Genomic DNA, 18,304 nt, shown 5'->3' with positions numbered 1-18,304 from the left:
CTCTGTTCAGAAGGGCTCTCATGAACTTTTCTGCCCAGTCTGGCCTTAAACCATGATCCATCTCCATCTCAGCCTCTCTCCCTAGACCCAAGTAATTAGGGTTAATGAGCCACCAGCAACCAGCTTACAAATATTGTGAATTTCTAAATATATTATAGATGTGTGAAGCATTGAAGAACTACTGTTTTCTGTGGTAGGATACCAGACTCTCTCTTGTCAGCAGAGAGATGAATTTTTCTTTGTTTAGATTCACCAGTCAGTTGTGAAATTTTCCTTAGTATCCCTAAAATAATGACAAAAAGTTTGTTTTTTATCTAATGCCACAGAGCTGTACATTGTATTGAATTCACTGAATCAAGAGTGATTACTACCAGGCACCAATGGATGACACCTGTATTCCTAGCTACACAGGATTCTAATATCCCAAGTACTGCTCTTCAGATGCAGCCTGGGCAGAAAAGTAAACAGGACTTCATACCAAAATAACAAACAAAACAGGGCTGGAGGCATGGTTCAGATGGTAGAGTGCTAGTCAGGCAAGCAAGCTGAGCAAGCAGGAGTCCCTGAGTTCAAATCAAAATACTGAGCTGTTAAAATCCTTGTGTATCGCAGGCAATCCTAAAATCTCATTAGTTTTCAGTAATACATGTTAAGATTTTCACCTAGCATTATGATGCCAATTTCTTTTTGTGGTTTTCTCAATTTTATACTTCAAGATTGTACTGTCTACATGGTAAAAGCTGTATTTCCAGTGATTATTTCTCATACATATATGGAATGCTCATTCTTATTTTGTGTATTAGTGAAGCTTATATATAGACAGGGATCTCATTGTTACATTTTCACAGATGCTTATAATGTACTCTGTTCAAGCTTACCCTCCCTTTTCTTTATTTTGTCTGATACTAGTCTTTTGAAATTGCTTTGTATTGTTTCTACTCTCTAGTGGGTGTTTCTTAGTTTCCCTTTTATTTTTTATTTCCAAGTAATTTTTAAGTATATCTCTTGAAAACACATATAACTAGGTTTTTAAATTTTTAATTCTATTATAAAACCCCACCTACATTTATTGTGATTATGTTTTTTTTCTTTTATTTCTGTCATCTGTATTACTAGATTTTGCTTCAGTCCATTTATCTGGACATCATAATTCCTTTTCTATTTTTCCAAGGCTACCTATAGAATCTTAACAAAGTAGAAACCATACCAGTGTCTCTTAAATATCGGGATTTTATGGTGGTCTCATTTCAATCACATTTTCCCACTTTATGATTGTTAAACATTTGTTTTTCACTTTAACTTCTCCTTAGTCATGCATGGGGATTATTTTTACTGTTAACATTTGTTTGGACCAACTCATATCTATTCATCTTTTAGGTTTTCATTATTTCTATAACCCTGTAATTCCCTCTCTGAGGAAATTTCTCCATTGGTTAAGATCTGCTAGTAGTTATTTTAGCAAGGTTCTCAAGAATAGACTTTCAGTTTTGGAGACTGAAATGATTTTGGATGTTTAAACGTTTTTGTATCATTGCCACTGTGAGAGTCTTAGTTTTCAAACCCATTATAAATTTACACTCATTTTATTTTCTCTGGGCCCTTTGAAGACCTTCTGCTGTCATCTCTCATTTGAAAAAGTTGCTGTCCTAATTGTAATTTCTGAAGATGTTGTATGCAAAAGAATTCTAAGATATTCTTTCGATTTTTAACGCTTAGAGATGTTAATTCATCAGGATGGAGGAATGGGTATTTTACTTTCTTGAGGTTTGGTGTAGTCTATTATTTGGGAACAGGTAAGGAGGAGCAAAGAAGAAAGAGCAAAGGTGGTAGGCTGCAGACAAGAATCCATTGAGAAGAGTGGAGAAGTAGTGCAAAGCCGGGTGAAGATTAAGATTAAGATGCCTTGTATACACAAACTGTTAAGCGGCCAAAAAATCAACACATAACCTAAAAATTCGGCAGACAGGAGAGGGAAGGAGTGGTTTGGGAGGGTTTGGATGAGAATGCCGAAAGGGGTGAAATTGACCCAAATACACGGTATTCCTAAACTGCCTTGTGAAATGGCTTCACCTTTGTTCAACTACTTAAAGATAATAAAATTTATTTCAAAATATGTCAGCCAATAATATTCAGGTTTGCCCCTCTTCCCTCCTCTTTTTCGTCTTTCTTAAACTCCTGTGGATATCCATTCTGACTACTCGTTACAATCCCTGCACTTCTATCCTATTCTTTATTTTATATTATATTCTACCTATTTTTATCAACTCTGTGTCATAATCGTTCCATCATTTCTTCCTTCCCTGTGTCTTTTAACTCTATTTTTTAAAAAAATTAAAACAGAAACGTTCATTTCTAGCTATCCTATCTTGTAGTGTCAAAAATTTGACCATTCTTTTCTCACAATGTCTTGTCTTATTTTTTCTCAATTTTTCTTCTAAGTTCAGGTACTTTAATGTTCAGCAAACTTTATCTGTATAGGACTAGACATTAAATATTATATGTTTTTGCAATCTATTCAATTTCTGTCACAATTCTGCAATTGTGCATTGTACTGCAAAAGAAGAGCTCGACAGTATAAACAACTGGGCACAACTCCAGTCTACCAAAACCTTATTTAACAATAAATCGGCAGTGGAGCAGACATAGCTCATAGGCCATAATTTTCTAACCTCTGATTTGCAACATTCTTTATAATCACCATCCAGCAGTTCTCTTAGGTCAAGTAACAGAGAATAGTCACTCTTCTGTTGTATGTATCAACTGTCTGATGCTCGGTTATTTTCTTGTTTTTCATTATTTTCACTTGTAAAATCTACATGTGATGTTCTATTGGAGTTCCAACCTGCCTTGAATTCTGAAAATATCCTTAGAGCGTAGTTTGTTTTTTTCAAAATACCCTGAATAGGAAACATCTGAAATGACTGGGTATTTAGTGATGTCATGAAAACTGGGAAAAACTGAATTCTGCTACTAGCAGGATGTCTATTAAAATTAAACAGCACTATGTTGGGACTGGAGCTGAGTGGGAAGGAACATGCCTGACATATGTGAGACCTTAAGGGCTTTGATCCTCAGTTCTAAGAAAAGCAGAAATGAAAATAAAATCAACAGTACCCTGTTGTTTTTGTCATGGAACCTGAGATTTTCTGTAAGTTGTAGTTATTGCTGTTTTATTTCCAAAGTGTTTCTTAAACTTCTGATCGATTAGAAGTTCATAATCAGAATGAGTCCTTATTGATAGCTGATGCTAGTTTGAATTAAAAAATTAGAAGATATTGAGTACTATCTAATAACTAAGGCCAGACACAAGCTTAATTAAAGGAGACCTGTGGGTTTCTTTTCTGAAAATCAAAGGGATAGAATTACATATTATTGAATATATGTGTTCAATATATATGTATACAAGAGTGTGCATGTGCTTTTGCCTCGATCTATAGTAAATCCATACCTCTTGCTTGTTCATCACAGGACACTTGAAATGGACCAAAGCTGAGGACATTGACATAGAAACCCCAGGATCTATTCTTGTCAACACTAACTTGAGGGCATTAATAAATAAACATACATTTGCTTCCTTACCTCAGCATTTTCAGCAATACCTACTGCTTTTGCTTCCTGAAGTGGATAGGCAGGTAAGTAGAAGTTTTAGACATTTGGTATCAGTTATGAGCTGTGCTATGGCAGTTATATTATTCAAGATGACCAATATCTAAATGGACTGTTTTGTAATAATGTAGTACATTTACTTAACTTATTTATCTCTAAATAATTATTGACATCATTCATGTGTTTAGCTTGCGAAAACAGAAACAATTTGAAATTTCTGTGAACCCCATCCCAAAATTTAAAAACAGTAAAGTATGGCAGAATTGCAAAGGATAAACCTTTCTGAATTGGGAATAGAAAACAAAGACATCATACATTCTACAAATCAAATAAATCTTTGAAGTAGCTGCTTCCTCACCCAGAGGGAATATATAAATTCAGTAATAAAAACCCAGGGTTTCTAAGAAATTATGTAAATGGTTTTATCCTCAACTCTTTTCAAAGGCATTTAAAATTTATGTTTGCATTTTCTATCTAAGCATCTATCATCACAATATGATTGCCTATAAATAATCACCTTTTATCTTTCCTTTTAGAATAACTGGAAATGCTTTAAGTATGTTTTTGAAAAGCTTCTAAAATAAGGAAATATAAATATAGATCCATAATAGCAGGCATCAATCATCTTCTAAAGTTGTTTCCTTAGGAAAAAAAGAGGAGAAAAAAATCATAGACAAATTATATTAATTTTCAAAAAATATATTAAGTGATTTCTTAGAAACAGTCTCCTGTGATTCTTCTATTAGCAAATTTTGACACTGTGTATTTTTTCCAATTGATGAGCTTAATATGTGTAGACTTCAGAATTTGTGGTTTGAAGTAATAGGTATAACATTGATGTAGTCAAGACTAAGTCAATATTTCTATATTACTTTAAATAAGTTTTCTTAGCTTTTTATTTGATTCTGTTTTCTACTAACTTACCAGGCTCCTTTCATAAATATTTACATTTTACCAGCATAGTTTGTTATTCCCGTGTAGGGCTTTGAGTAGTGATTATTGGACACATTTTTTTAAAAGTTTATTTTGATTTCAAATATATTTATATTTGGAAATTTGCATTTATCCAATAAAAATTTGCTCAAATATTATGTAAATATGGTATGTTTTAGATACTTCAGGATAATGGAAAGACAGGAAATTTACATAAGAAGTCCTATGGAATGAAGTGAAACAGGCTATAGTTGGATACTTATAGATTTGTTAAACAACTAAAATATGAAATAGAAACAAGTCAGCCCAGAGGGAGAAAACATGAAGAAAAATTTACTTTTTTCATGCAAAGAAAATGTTAGAGACAAATTAAAGCTTCTTAAATTAAGCCTTGAGATACAGGCAGAATTTCAATAACATGGAAAAGTAACAGGATATCAAAACTTATTTGGTAGAAGTTTGGGTTGCAGACACAACAGTGTCATCAATTCTGTTGGAACTAGATTTTCAAAGATTCATTGGGTGTGAAGTCTAAGACTGAACAGTATTCTTTCTTGTCTACAATACAAAGTCCTAAGGGCTTTTTAAAAGAGTTAAAATGCAGTAAGACTGATGCTTTTAAAGGAAAGTGTTTGGAAAGGGGAGGTTAGGGTTTAGAAACATGAAAGTGGAAATAATACTTAGTAAGCTATTTCACTTATTCTCAAAGGAGATATAAGAGGACTTTGGAGTTAGCATTGAAATCAAAGATGGGGGCGAAGGGGGCAGACCACAAAATTGCAGTCAACATTACTTTTCTCTCCTCATTTTTCACCTCCAGTGGTAGTAATTTTACATTTTGTCATATAATCCTTGAAGCAAGAGATAGACAGAGCTATGGAGACCTAACTGTGATTATAAGCTTATTTAATTAGAGTTCAGGTGTTAAGAAAATATTTGGGCAGGCTTGAATTATTAGCTTCTACAGTCTGTACTCCCACTTCTGTGTTTATCTTGTTTATAATTTTTATCTAACTCATGGAATAAATTGTGGGATATACAAACTACTCATATTTTGGGGGCATAAAGAGATGACAGATTTTCCTTAACTTAAGCAAAGATTCATTAACTCAGGACACCAGATTGTTAGCCTAATATTGTATTCACATGCAGTTTTTTTTAGCCACTGTAAGGAATACAAATCAATAAAGCACAATACCCATCCCATCCTCAAACACTTAATCCCTCGGGAAATTATTTATTTATTCAAGAAATATTTACCAGGCATGTATTAAGAGTTGTTTGCTTTGTTAAATACAGAGACTAGAAGAACCAATTTTGGGAGTAAGAACCTCATTGTGAAGTATAATTTACTTTGCCTACTACTGGGAAAGTTTAATAACTGGTTGTGTCTACACCAAATTAAGTGTGTGACAGATTCACATAAGATTCAACATGGAAGTACAAGTAAAGTACTCAGGTGTAGAAAATGAAGAAACATACTTTGGATATGGTATTAGGGAAGATTTTATATAGCAGAGAATGTTTAAGTTGAACCTGGAAAGAGAGAAAGAGGTCAAGGCATTTATGAAGACTTATTCTGTATACACACGAGAAGAGTGACTGACAGCCTGTAAAGGGAGAGTGCTTGGATATCATTGATCTACACTGGTGGCAGGCTAAGCTCTTTGAGCTTTTCCTGAAGCCAGGGGGCACCATCAAAGATTTTTCAAATGGAAAGTGGCATGTACAGACACTTTAGTATCTGGATATAGGAGGGGACAAGAAGATCCCAGGATAAATAAAAGAATTCTTATTTTCTTTTAGAAGCCAGTAACCCTGTGAATGAGGGATTGGACAGGTAGGATGATAAAGACTGAGGGAAAACGGAGACTGGTAGAAAGACAATTGCAGTAGTTGAGATAAGAGATAATGGTCTGACCTTGGGCATTGGCCTTGGAAATGAAAAGAAAGGAGTGGATTCCAGGCATAGTTTCAGGTCAGACTGAGTAGTAATAAATGATAGATTGCTTATGGGATGGGATTGTTAAAGGTAGAGAAGGCAAGTGGAGATTTTATCTAGGGTAATTTGGAAGGACAAAAAGGATCTTTGGGCCTGGGCATTTGTGAGCGTTTTAAAGGGAGAAACTTGGAATTCATTCTTTCTTCCTTTCCTCCTCTATCTGAGCCACCCAGAGGACTTCATCCTGCCTCCTAGCTGAAAAGGGACAGGTGATTTAATGCAACAAATGCTGCTGTTTCAGTCCAGCTTATAAATACCCAAATGGCAATGAACATTAAAACAGGGCAAGCTGGGTTTCTCGTTTATCTTACCTATGCCAACAGTTATTAAGCCAACTTTTATGGATGTTTTGTTTACCTATCGGTGTGTTTTGATTTTATTTCATTCTACCTTTTTTTTTGAAAGAGCTGTTTGTTTTTAATTCTTTTTTAAAAAAGCATTGTTATATCTAGTTTCATAAGCATTTCACAAGTAACTGAAAATTCAGCTGAAACTGACTTAAACATTAAGGGGACGTATTGGTTCAGGTAAGTAGAAGAAAGAAGTAAAGGAATGAATTGGGTTATTCGTCCTGAGATTTAGTTTTACTGAAGTTACAAAATTACAAGTAATTTTAATGAATTAAAAAATGTTTCCCCCTTGATGATAATTTACTAATCCTGGGTCTTTGTGTGATAGTCTGGTACTTGTTTCCATGGTTTACATACGTGGGGAAAACATTTCTTTTTTTGTTTGTTTGTTTTTTGGGTCCAGTCGTGGGGCCTGAACTCTGGGCCTGGGCGCTGTCCCTCAGCTCTTCAGCTCAAGGCTAGTGCTCTACCACTTGAGCCACAGCACCACTTCTGGCTTTTTTCTTTTTTCTTATGTGGTACTGAGGAATCGAACCCAGGGCCTTGAGCATGCAAGGCAAGCGCTCTACCACTGAGCCACCTTCCCAGCCCATGGGGAAAACATTTCTGTGCCTACATTTTGAACACAAGATCTAAATTCACAGGAATGATACTATAGAGACCATATGACTCTTTCTTCAGTAATTACTTCCTCCAAAGAGTGGAATATGCAGATAGGCTCAAGCCAACTATTGGAGCCTCAAATCTCAGGGTGTCCACTACTCCTGGGGAAAAATTGCACACTTTACACTAGCACTCAAAGATACTTAAAAAAATACTGATTTTTAAGAAATTGTATTAGAGGACGTACAATGTTGAGATGGTAATTTTCTTCTTGTTAGGTAATGAACATTGGTGTATGAGTGAAGTTTTGTGTTTTATCTTGGTGAGTGAAAATGTTTCTAGTCTATGAATTGTCTAGCAAATGATGTTCAGATTTTGAGACTGAAAACAAATAAAAAGATGAGGTTAGTAATACCTGTACTTGGATTATAGAGGCAGCTTTGAGATGTTTCTCCTGAAGAAACATATTAAGATTAAGAGTATGGATAAAAATGAGTATGATAAGGCTCCAGGGAATAGGTAGAAAATATAAAATCCATGAGAGATCAGTGTGGAGATCATACGTAGGCAGTAGTGGAGGCCATTATGGGCAAGTTAGGCTTTTGTAAGCTTGTTTCTACATGCATCCTCCAACTTTCTTTTTTCTGCTAGCCTCAGAGGCAAATCTGTAGAGGTCCTACTGCAACCAGGTGACCTGTGACCCTTGTCATCTTCCTCCTCTTTATCATCCTCTGATTTCTGCTTTTTCTTTTTTTCATTTTTGAAATAGTGAGCCTTTGAGAAGAATGCAATAAATGATAAAATTGTCTTTGTAAGATGGCACACAGAGTTTTGTTACAATACTGATGTTTCTCACTTGATCGTTAGACTACAGAACGGACCAAGCTCCTCCAGTGTAAACTTGTTCCTTCCCTATTTGCAAAGAAATAGTGTTTCGTTAAGATGTTATTTTTAACTGTGTAAATATCCTGTTCCTCCTTAAACTTTCTGTTATATTATTTACATCTGCATGGCTTCATTGTTTCCTGTTTTTAATAGGATATTATGCTTTCGTTATTCCACATTGGATCAGAGGGAGTCCATGAAAACTGGCCCCTGTGTCCCTTTGACATGTCTGCATCATTCTTTGAACACTTCCTTACTTTGAAGCACATCATGGTTTTCTCATTCCATTTTATGCCTTCTGAGCACTGGACCAGGAAGGAATCCTTTCTCCAGGATGCCACAGTTCCCTTTAATGTGTGATGGAATGCAGATATCTAAACTTCATGAAAGGTGTGCTCTTTGCTATTGGCATGGTGCTGATTTTGGATTTAGGTCAGATTTTGAAAATATATACTCATATATATGTGAATACATATTTGCTGTGTGTATATGCATCTGAGAATGCCCTTCTTAACTCTGTCTTGAAGACAAAATCATGTAGAAAAATGTAAGCCTAATATATAATCATCGAGCAATTGATGCTGACATTTATTTCTATATGCAGTTTTCTGTTTTATAAACCGTGAATTTATAGTGTGCCTTCAATTCTGATTTAATACCCCATGGGTTCATTCTAGTGTTGTCTTTTCCATAAGTGTCTGTTGCTTCTCTGACATAAAGGAGCTGACTTATATTACTATTAATATTTCTGAATATTTGGTGAACATCTTGTTGTCAGCCAGTGATCCATCTTGACCACCATTCGTCCCTGATGTAAATGGTCTTCTCATTTCACTCAGGCTTGAACTCTTTTTATTTTTTGGTGGTACTGGATTTTGAACTCATAGTCTTTGCACTTGCTTGTCCAGCATTTAATCACTTGAGCCATGTGAGTCATGTTACCAGCCCTTTTCCATGGTTACTATTTTTGGAGGGGTTAGGGTTTACTCTTCATTTGTTGGTATTTTTCTTTTGCCTATATTAGCCTTGAACCATTATCCTACTACAATCATCTCGTGAGTAACTAGGTTTACAATTGTGTGACAGTATTGCTAGCCATGTTCCCAGTCTCCATCTCTCCCATCTGGCCTCAGTTGAACATCTTCCTCTTCCAGCTCACTGTCAGCATCAGGCCACACTGCCACACAGTAACTACCTCATCTGTCTTGAAATGTGAAACTTTTCTCTAGGCCTCACCCCCACATGGGCAGCTACCTCATACCATGGGGCTCTATGGGTCCACACTGGGTCATGATGGACACTGCTTCTCCCAACGATCTCTCTCATAGAGAGAGAGGCCTACATTAAGTTTGAGGACAACATTATCTATCTATATAGATATAGAGATAGAGAGAGAAGGAGAGAGGGAGGGAGGGAGGGAGGCCTACAAAAATATTCAAAAGCAAATCAAGGGTAGTGATGGGAGAGAGGAAGGAACAGCTAATACTAAGCAAAAGGAAGGAAATGTACACACACACACACACACACACACACACACACATATATATATATATATACACACACACACACACACACACACATATCTAAAGGTAATCCTGCTGCATATCACCTCTAAAAGAACAATAAAAATATTTTTTTAAAAAAAACAGCACCGTCTTGCAACTGGGAAGATCAAACCTTCCCTAAAAAAGACTTTTAAACATCAAAAAAAGAGAGTAAAAGGTCTCTGTTTTCTGACTGGATTCAGCAATGAGAGAGTGGACAGCGGAAGGACATTGAGCTCCTTGCGTTTCCTGTGTGGAGGGCGCAGCTGTGCTCACTGATTGAACAGCCCATACACATAGATACTCTCCATTCAACCTTGTCCTGAGTTTTGGAAACCCTTCTTCCGCTAAACTTCCCCTAAACTTCATGCCAAATACTATCTTCTGCTATTAGCTTTGGTTTATTACACTGGTTGTCTGTGGTTTGTGGACATTTTGATTGTGCCATGTAAATATTTACTTTAATCTCAAATGTTTCTAATTTGAATGTCCTATGTATGTGTGCTGGGAATCCTGACTGATGTATTGTGTGTGTGTGTGTGTGTGTGTTTGTATGTGTGTTCCCCCCTCCTCTGTATCCCTTTCTCCCTACCCACACTGTTCTCGCACCAGTAGTGAGGATTGCACTCAGGATCTCACGCTCATGTAGCTTGCTTGTGAAGCTGGTACTCTACCACATCTCTAGCCTGGTTATGTTGGAAATAGAGTCTTGAGGACTTTAATGCCCAGGCGGGCTTTGGACTACAGTCCTTTTGATCTGTCCTCCTTAGTAGCTAGGATTACAGGCATAAGCCACCAGCTTCTGGTTTGTTCCTGCTCTTTCTTACTTTCTGCATGTGCTGACAGCTATGTGGGCATGCTTTGATGGCATGTCTGGAAAGACCAGCTCTTTATCCGACCTCTGTGTTACCTCTTTGCCTCCTCTACTTCCTTCAGCACCTTCTCTTATTTTTCTTTTCTATTTCATTGTCACCACTTACAGTTATCTATAGCTAATTTGGATATGTATTTTTTATTGATTTTGTTTCTTCTACTGAATGTGCCTACCACACAGCAAGTTGCTCAGTAGATACTGAATTGATGAACTTATGAAATATGTATGAATGAGTAAGTGAGTGAATCACTTAGAAGTCAGTTTAAGCAGAAGGACTTTGGCCAGAGATTTAGAATGAGAAAGGCATTGTAGCAATCACTGTATCAAAATACTATAGATTGAGCAGTCAAGAAACAAAACTTTATTTTCTCACAGTTCCACAAGCTGGAAATCCAAGATCAAGAAGCTAACCTGATCAAACTTTCCTGAGGCTTGCCTCTTTCTCAGGCTCACAGGTGACGATCTTCTTAATGCTTCTCACACATGACCTTCTTCAAAGAGAGGGCATCCTTGGTTCCCTGCCCACTTCTAAAGCCACTAGACAATCCTCTTATGCTAGGACCCTGTTCTTTTTAACCTCATTTATACTTCATTAATTCTTTATAAACCTTATCTCAATAGTCACTTTGTGATTATGGCATCAATTTGTGGACACAAATCCACGTTAGATATTTTGGAAATGAAACCATGAGGATTTGATGATTATACAAGGGAGAAGAATATCAAATGCATGCTAGACATCAGTTATTACACATTTTCCCAAAGGAATAAGTCTGGTATGCTTTTCATAGGTTAGAATATAATTAAACAGAAATCAGCCTAAAAAGTAAGACAGTAGTTGGAAAAAATGAAATATAGTAGAGAGATGATTTATGAGCCCAGATTTCAGAATTTAAAAGAAAGAAGGTTATTTAAGGGAAAAAGTGGTATATTTGGCCAATTCCTAAAATGGAAGACAGCAAAGAAGGAGTGGAAAGGTAATTATGTACATGTGAGCAGGCCACTGTGAAGCTAAGGAGTTTGAATGGTGTGTTTGTTCTAGACTAAAGGTTGGGTTCTGGGGAGGGTGAAAGAGCTGGGAAAGGCAGTGTGAGGGTTTATCATAGGGTTTCATTCTCAGGAAACAGTGGTGGTTGCGCAGCACCAAACAATTGAGGTTAGATGGTGGTAGTCTCCACCAGTTTTGTGTGCTCTTCAGCCCAGGAATGCTAAACATTTGTACATTTAACTTGGTAACAAATGTACGTGAAGTTGGATGTTTCCAAGATTCTTTATTTGCTAATGTTCTCAATGAAAGAGTTGGTAAGTTTTAGGGAGAAAGAGTTGGCAAGTTTTAGAAAAGTTGTGAGATGATTATTGGAAGACTTGTTAATGAGATGTAGGATAAAGAAAAAGAAAGGTAAGGTTGGAGAAGCTTGACCATGTGAAGTTCAGGGAAAATAAAATGTGAGTTTGAAGGAAGAAAATTATGTCGTTGAATGAAATGTTGGAGTGTCAGAAGAATATACTTGGTAAATAAAAGGCACATACAGGGTGAAAATCCTCCTTGGCTACAGAATGTTGGATCAGAGAGAAAATACAAAGAAACAATAGTGAAAGCCAGTGAAGAGGTAGAATATCCCTCGTCTTTCATTCAGTCTTCACATAGGGATACTGTCTTAATAAATTCAGTGCTTGAGTATATAGCCAGATGTGCCTTTGTGCATAGTTCTCTACAAGATACACTGGGAAAATTTCTAGAGCTGCCTGGGATTATGCCTCACAGACCCTTTTTTCTTTAAGAATTTGTACTTTATAAACTGTGTCTACATAGAACAATTGTATGACCTTTTAAAAATATATGACAGCAGGTGGAATGAATGTCAACTTAAGTGGAGTCATATTTAGGTTTTTATTACATTTTCAATTTGAACCTCGCTGATGAAGAGGTGGCTGTCATTCTTGCCATTGGGATAATTTTTAAGTGATGTTCTTCACAGCAGCTATTTGGTGACATTAGGGCTAACAGGGCTGAGTACAAATGCAAGACCAATGACATCTAAATAAGTTATGCTAATATATATATATATATATATATATATATATATATATATACAGTCACAATGGTAATTGCAGCATCTCAGTCCATTCCTGTCTAATCTCCCAATTTTCTTCTAACACTAACCAGTGTGTTCCCCTGGTTACAGACTAGCCACTGAAAGATATATATAAGGCAGGCTCTTTAAAATCCTATCTGCCTTTGTGCTGCTCAGGTTCTGCATTCACTGGCAATAATGCACATAATTTTAACTGTGAAGAATGTCATTAAACTAAAATGGAACATTTACACAGTCCCTTTTACAGAGAATTTCGGACGAGGAAAATAAATGTGTGTGTCAGACATTTACAGCACCCGAGAAAGTGATTTATTGATTTCTGATGGCTCTGTTGGCATCAGTGTATATATTTAAAGAAGCCTTTATAAATGCAAATGGGAAAGGGCTTTCCATCTTTTTTCCTGCTTGGAAATAGCTCATACATTTTCAATAACTCGGGCTCCTCTCAGAGATTGCTTTACGTACTGTATGTATTGATTTAGAAATTATACCGTTATTTTATTCTACAAATAGTGTATGTAATGAAACGTCAATTTACCTAAAAGATTATAAAATTCAAATGTATTAACGATATGAAAAAAACACTAGTACCTTATGGCTTTAGGTAAAAGTAAGTGTGTACTTGAAATGTAATTATTTTAATGGAACTGACACCTTGGCTCCTTCTCTGCTTCATGAAAGCATATCTTAAAGTACTTAGGAAATCCATTACTCCTTTGCCCAAGTCACTTTCTGGTGATAGTAAATCATATAGAGTCAAAGTCTCTCTGACCATACATGGATATTTTCATTCTTGCCTTCTTTAGGCTGTAAGGAGGATGTAGAAGTATACATAATTTAACAATATAGAAATCACTTACGGAGGAAACAGATTTCTTCTATATATTCTTCATTTCTTAGCTTACTGGTGGTTAACAAAGTACTACTTATTGGTTCCTGGCTCAACATACATTAAATAATATATAGATATGATTGGTTAACAGATACCTGTTGGATTACTGGCAATCCAACAAATAGAACATATTTTATTCCCATGCTTAGGGTGGCTAACAGAGGAATACAAACCATTCAATGTGCAAAACACACCTGAATATGAATTTAAACCGTTGCTACATCTCTCATATAAGATGATATGTAGCAAATTCATGGTCTGGAAGGGTATTTTTGGCTATGTGCTATTCACTACTACTAGAATATTGTAGCACTAAATATTTGCTATTGTCATGTGACATTTACACAAATACTTTTTGCTATCTAATTTATTTAATAGAGTATATGTCTATATAATGCATATTGTCCAGTGTATGAAAGAAGGGAGAGTAAGGGTAATGTGTAAAGAACAGAATTCAACTGCCTCATTATAACTATGAAAGAGATAGATAGACTGAAGTAGCTCTTCATGTGGTAGAGTGCATATTAGCAAGTGTCATTTTTTGTTTGTTTTTTATCTTTAGTTGTCATTTAACAAAGCAGTTTATGAATATAGCACATGTTGATCAATGTCAACCTTTCAAATTCTCACCCATTCTTCCCCTCCCCACCCCTTCCGTAATTCTTAATTTTGTAGGATAGACATTGGACTTTTAATTGTATTTTCCCCCTCTTCTCCTTTTCATTTGCCCACCACACTCCCCTTCACCTGACTCAACCCCTTTTGAATACCTACTTCCTGTTTTTTTTTTATTTCACTGGAATTTGACTTTACCTTTATAAGGAATTAAACTGTTTGAGTTCTCCCTTTTTAAGGTGCTTTCTCATGCTCAGCTCATCACAGACCAGTACAAACAGGTGTCAGTCAGTTACTCCCAAATTAGGCCTGAGGCTAGAAGGAAGAAAACTGATTTTTTGTTTGAAACAATCTTCAGAACCCATCATAGTTATTAAACCTGCCAAATATGGTAATCTGAAAAATAATACTTTCATTTTATTTGTAACATTTGTTAAAGCCTGAGTAAAGGAACAAAGACCCTGTGATAGGCAGCAAGTCAATACATAATAATGCTTGAACAGCTATAAAAGTTGGCAGGATAACTATGCATCCTTAATTCCTTTCATTGCATTTAATTTTTCATTGAAGTAACACTAATTTTTACCTGTAGTATATTCCTTTATCAATTTTGGAAATTTGAAGAAAGGCAGGCAATGCCAAGAAACTGTAATGAATTTTTGCAGAAGATAATGTAGGTGAAATACCATTAAGCCAAGAGATGATGTATGAGAATGACTGAGAGGATGAGGATACTTTTGCTCTTTTATTGGGAGACACTCTAGATTTTTCCCAGTTCTAAAGTAGTGCTGAGTAAATAGAGAAAAGGGTAGGGCAGTCAGGAGGAACAGATCTTCACACTACTCCTGCATTCTGGGAGAGTTCACCACCACTTAATCCCTGAAAAATAGAATCACACTGCAGAAAATATTTCCAGTGGTGCTTGCTTTGGAATTTCCTTGTGTTCTACATCCAAAGGCTATTTTATTCTTTTAGCTGAAGAGAAACCTAAGCTCATTCATGTACCATTAACTCTCTAGTTAAGATGTTCATTATTAAAGAAGAAGTCCTTAGGATTTCCAATGCCCAGCCTCTACTTGGGTATCAACCCAATAAATAGACACTTTGCCCTCATCCTTTATCTGAGCCCATAAAATTCGTATAAATGTGTACAGACTTTTTAACCAAAATCATTTCAATACCTGCTTCTTGTTCAAAACCTACTGGCCTCATGTTCTTAAGACTGAAATGACAGAAGTCAATAGCTAGACCTAGGAAATATTTGCTAGTTCACAAAAGAAAAACAGTGTGACATTTCAGAGAATAAAGACTTTCTATGTGTTACTAACATAGGATGGAAATGATCTACTCATAAACTGAAGATGATTCAAGACAATCCATTCATTTTATAAATATCCACTGAAGTTTTATGTTGGACTGTTTCACATGCTAAAACTAAGGGACATCATGTTCAAGAGGCAATCAGGAGTAATTCTCTCATTGATCTAACAGTTAGTGTGAGAATCGGTGTGGGGATTAGTGAGTATGCTTGAAGTTCCGTGGGAATCTAGATTTAGAGGAGTGTCACCATGTCTGAACTGAAGTGAATAAGTTCGAGCCAGGATGCATTTATTTATTTATTTATTTTTGAATCTTAGAGTTATACAATCACCATAGGCAGAAGTGGTAGATTGTTCTCTACTATGAACCCTGTGGGTTTCCTGTCTGGCTGAGGGAAACAGACCCAACTTTGGCTTCTGTATGGACACAAGGCTCTGTTCTCTCTATTCATTTAAGATAGTTCTCATCTGGCCTCTTATTCTTTTTGCATATAAATGTGCCCATCAACACTTAGCTAAGGAACTCCAGGATCTTCTATTTTCTATTTTCCCTATTTCTAGAACCACCTTTGTTTCCTATGACTGACCCTCTGCTTCAGAGGGTGTCTAGTCACCCCACATAGGTAGACAGTGAGTGATGCTACTTATTAAGATAAGCCATAGTAAGAAGAGAGCATGTGCTAAGGGACTGAATGTGTGTCTATCCACAATTCAGGCATTGGAACTTGAACTCCAATGCAATCGTATTAGGAGAAAGAGCCTCTTTTGAAATGATGAAGTCATGAAGACTCTTACTCTTATACATGGGATTAATGCCCTTTTTAAAGAGACTTTACATCTCTCTGTCGTGTGAGGATACAGCATCCTGACCTTCCAACATGTGAGGATACAGCCATCTTGAAAGAAGAGAGCAGCTCTTACATTGTATACCAGAAAGCAATTCAACAGATGCCAAAGAAATATATACAAGGCTCCAAAAATACCTTACACACTTTTAGGTATTTAGTGAATGTTTTAAGTTACTTCTTATAGAATCTCTATGTAGCATGTTCTTATAGGATCATCACGGTAGGGCTCTCATGACCCAATCATCTGTGAATGGTTCAACCTCTGAATATCACTGTGACAATTAAATTTGAACAAGAATTTCATACAGGACATTCAAATGATAGAAAATCCAACTGTTCTCTTCCTGTCCTCATGCTGTTCCATGACTCTCCTGCTAAGGCTCAGACCCAGGGCCTTCACCCATCCTAGATTGGCACTCTATCACTAAGCTGTACCACAGCCTGAAGTTTTCACTTTATTCATTTTAATCTTGGATTTATATTTGATTCCTTTGCATATCACTATCTCATTACTGAAAGGAAATATTGTCATTTTACCTTCTTAAATTTAAGGACAGCTTCCTTTGGTTATTTGAAGATATGGAACTAAAATGGCTGCTTCCGAGCATTTTTCTCCTGTGAAATCTAGCATTGAGGCCCCTCATAGGCAATTTTCTTGACAGATGGTTTTTCTTTTATGTGGGAAGTTCTTTCCTATTTCATTCCACTACCCTCTTTGCCTTCTCACTCACATCTCCTACTTCTTCCTTTCTTTTAGAAACTGGATGTTTTATGTTACTAGTTGTAGCATCTCGGGGTACTTCATCAGAGCTTGTTGTCATTGCTGCACTCTTATTAATTTTTCTGGACATTGGGGTAGACAACGGAGTATAGCTGATTGCATCACAGTGTGAAGCCTTTGTATTGCTACTCCCAACTCCTGGGCCAGGCTGTGGGACCAGTCACCCTGGAATGTACTTTGTCCCTTAGCCTAGTCTCTGTTAAACCAATATAAATATCCATATGAAAGGTAATAATGACTTAAAATGTTTGTTCCTCAAAGGAGAGTATTTCTTTTCATTGCACATTATTTACCATAATTTTAGGAGTTTGTTTATATTGGCTTTGAAAAGTGGGACAATTAATTTATATTAGGTTTTGTGTTAATTTATATTGGGTTTTCAAACGGCCACAATATAATTATATTTGCCCTTCATAAACATTTCAGTCCTGCTATTAAGCATTCTATTTCCTTGGCAAGCAATGAGGATAAAATTACTGGGTTGACAGAACTGTGCTCAATATTTTTACAATCTTCTTTGGTATTATATCATGCCCTTAGGTTCCATTAATTGCTGCCTGATAACTTTATTATTTTCAACAGTGCCCTGGTTCACAGACTGATTACATTAAATTAGGGCTCCTTTACTATATGATTTTGAGGCCAGTTTGGGAGGTGGTTCAGATAGATCCCAGGAGCGTTCCTCTTTGTTAAATTTTTCCTGATTCTCTCCAGTAACCATATAAACCTATAGTTTAGCTCATTTCTCTCATGCAACTATTAGTCTTCTATTCATTCCCTGGCACCAGAGCCTGCATCAATGTACAGGGCACCCTTAGGCTCTAACTTGCTCATGCTCTGTTGTAAATAGTTAATTCTTTGGAAGAACGATAATCTTATGGACTCACAGTGCAGGCCAGAACTAGAGCCGCCTTCCTCACAGGAATATGTTGGGTAAAAAGAGTGGTCAGAGATAG

General features: G+C 36.2%; 1 protein-coding gene across 1 annotated transcript in view; it reads left to right on the top strand.

Moving 5' to 3' along the window:
* Positions 1–18,304, top strand: part of Asxl3 (additional sex combs like transcriptional regulator 3) — a 133,286-nt gene that overhangs the window by 75,260 nt on the left and 39,722 nt on the right. The window contains exon 7 of the mRNA XM_013014879.1: positions 3,469–3,632. Coding sequence (XP_012870333.1) covers positions 3,469–3,632 — 164 coding nt within the window. The remainder of the gene's footprint in view (positions 1–3,468; positions 3,633–18,304) is intronic.

This window comes from Dipodomys ordii, unplaced genomic scaffold (assembly GCF_000151885.1).
Source record: "Dipodomys ordii isolate 6190 unplaced genomic scaffold, Dord_2.0 Scaffold25, whole genome shotgun sequence".
Lineage (NCBI taxonomy): Eukaryota > Metazoa > Chordata > Mammalia > Rodentia > Heteromyidae > Dipodomys > Dipodomys ordii.
Note: the sequence above shows the minus strand (reverse complement) of the source record. Positions and strands in the feature narration are given on the sequence as shown.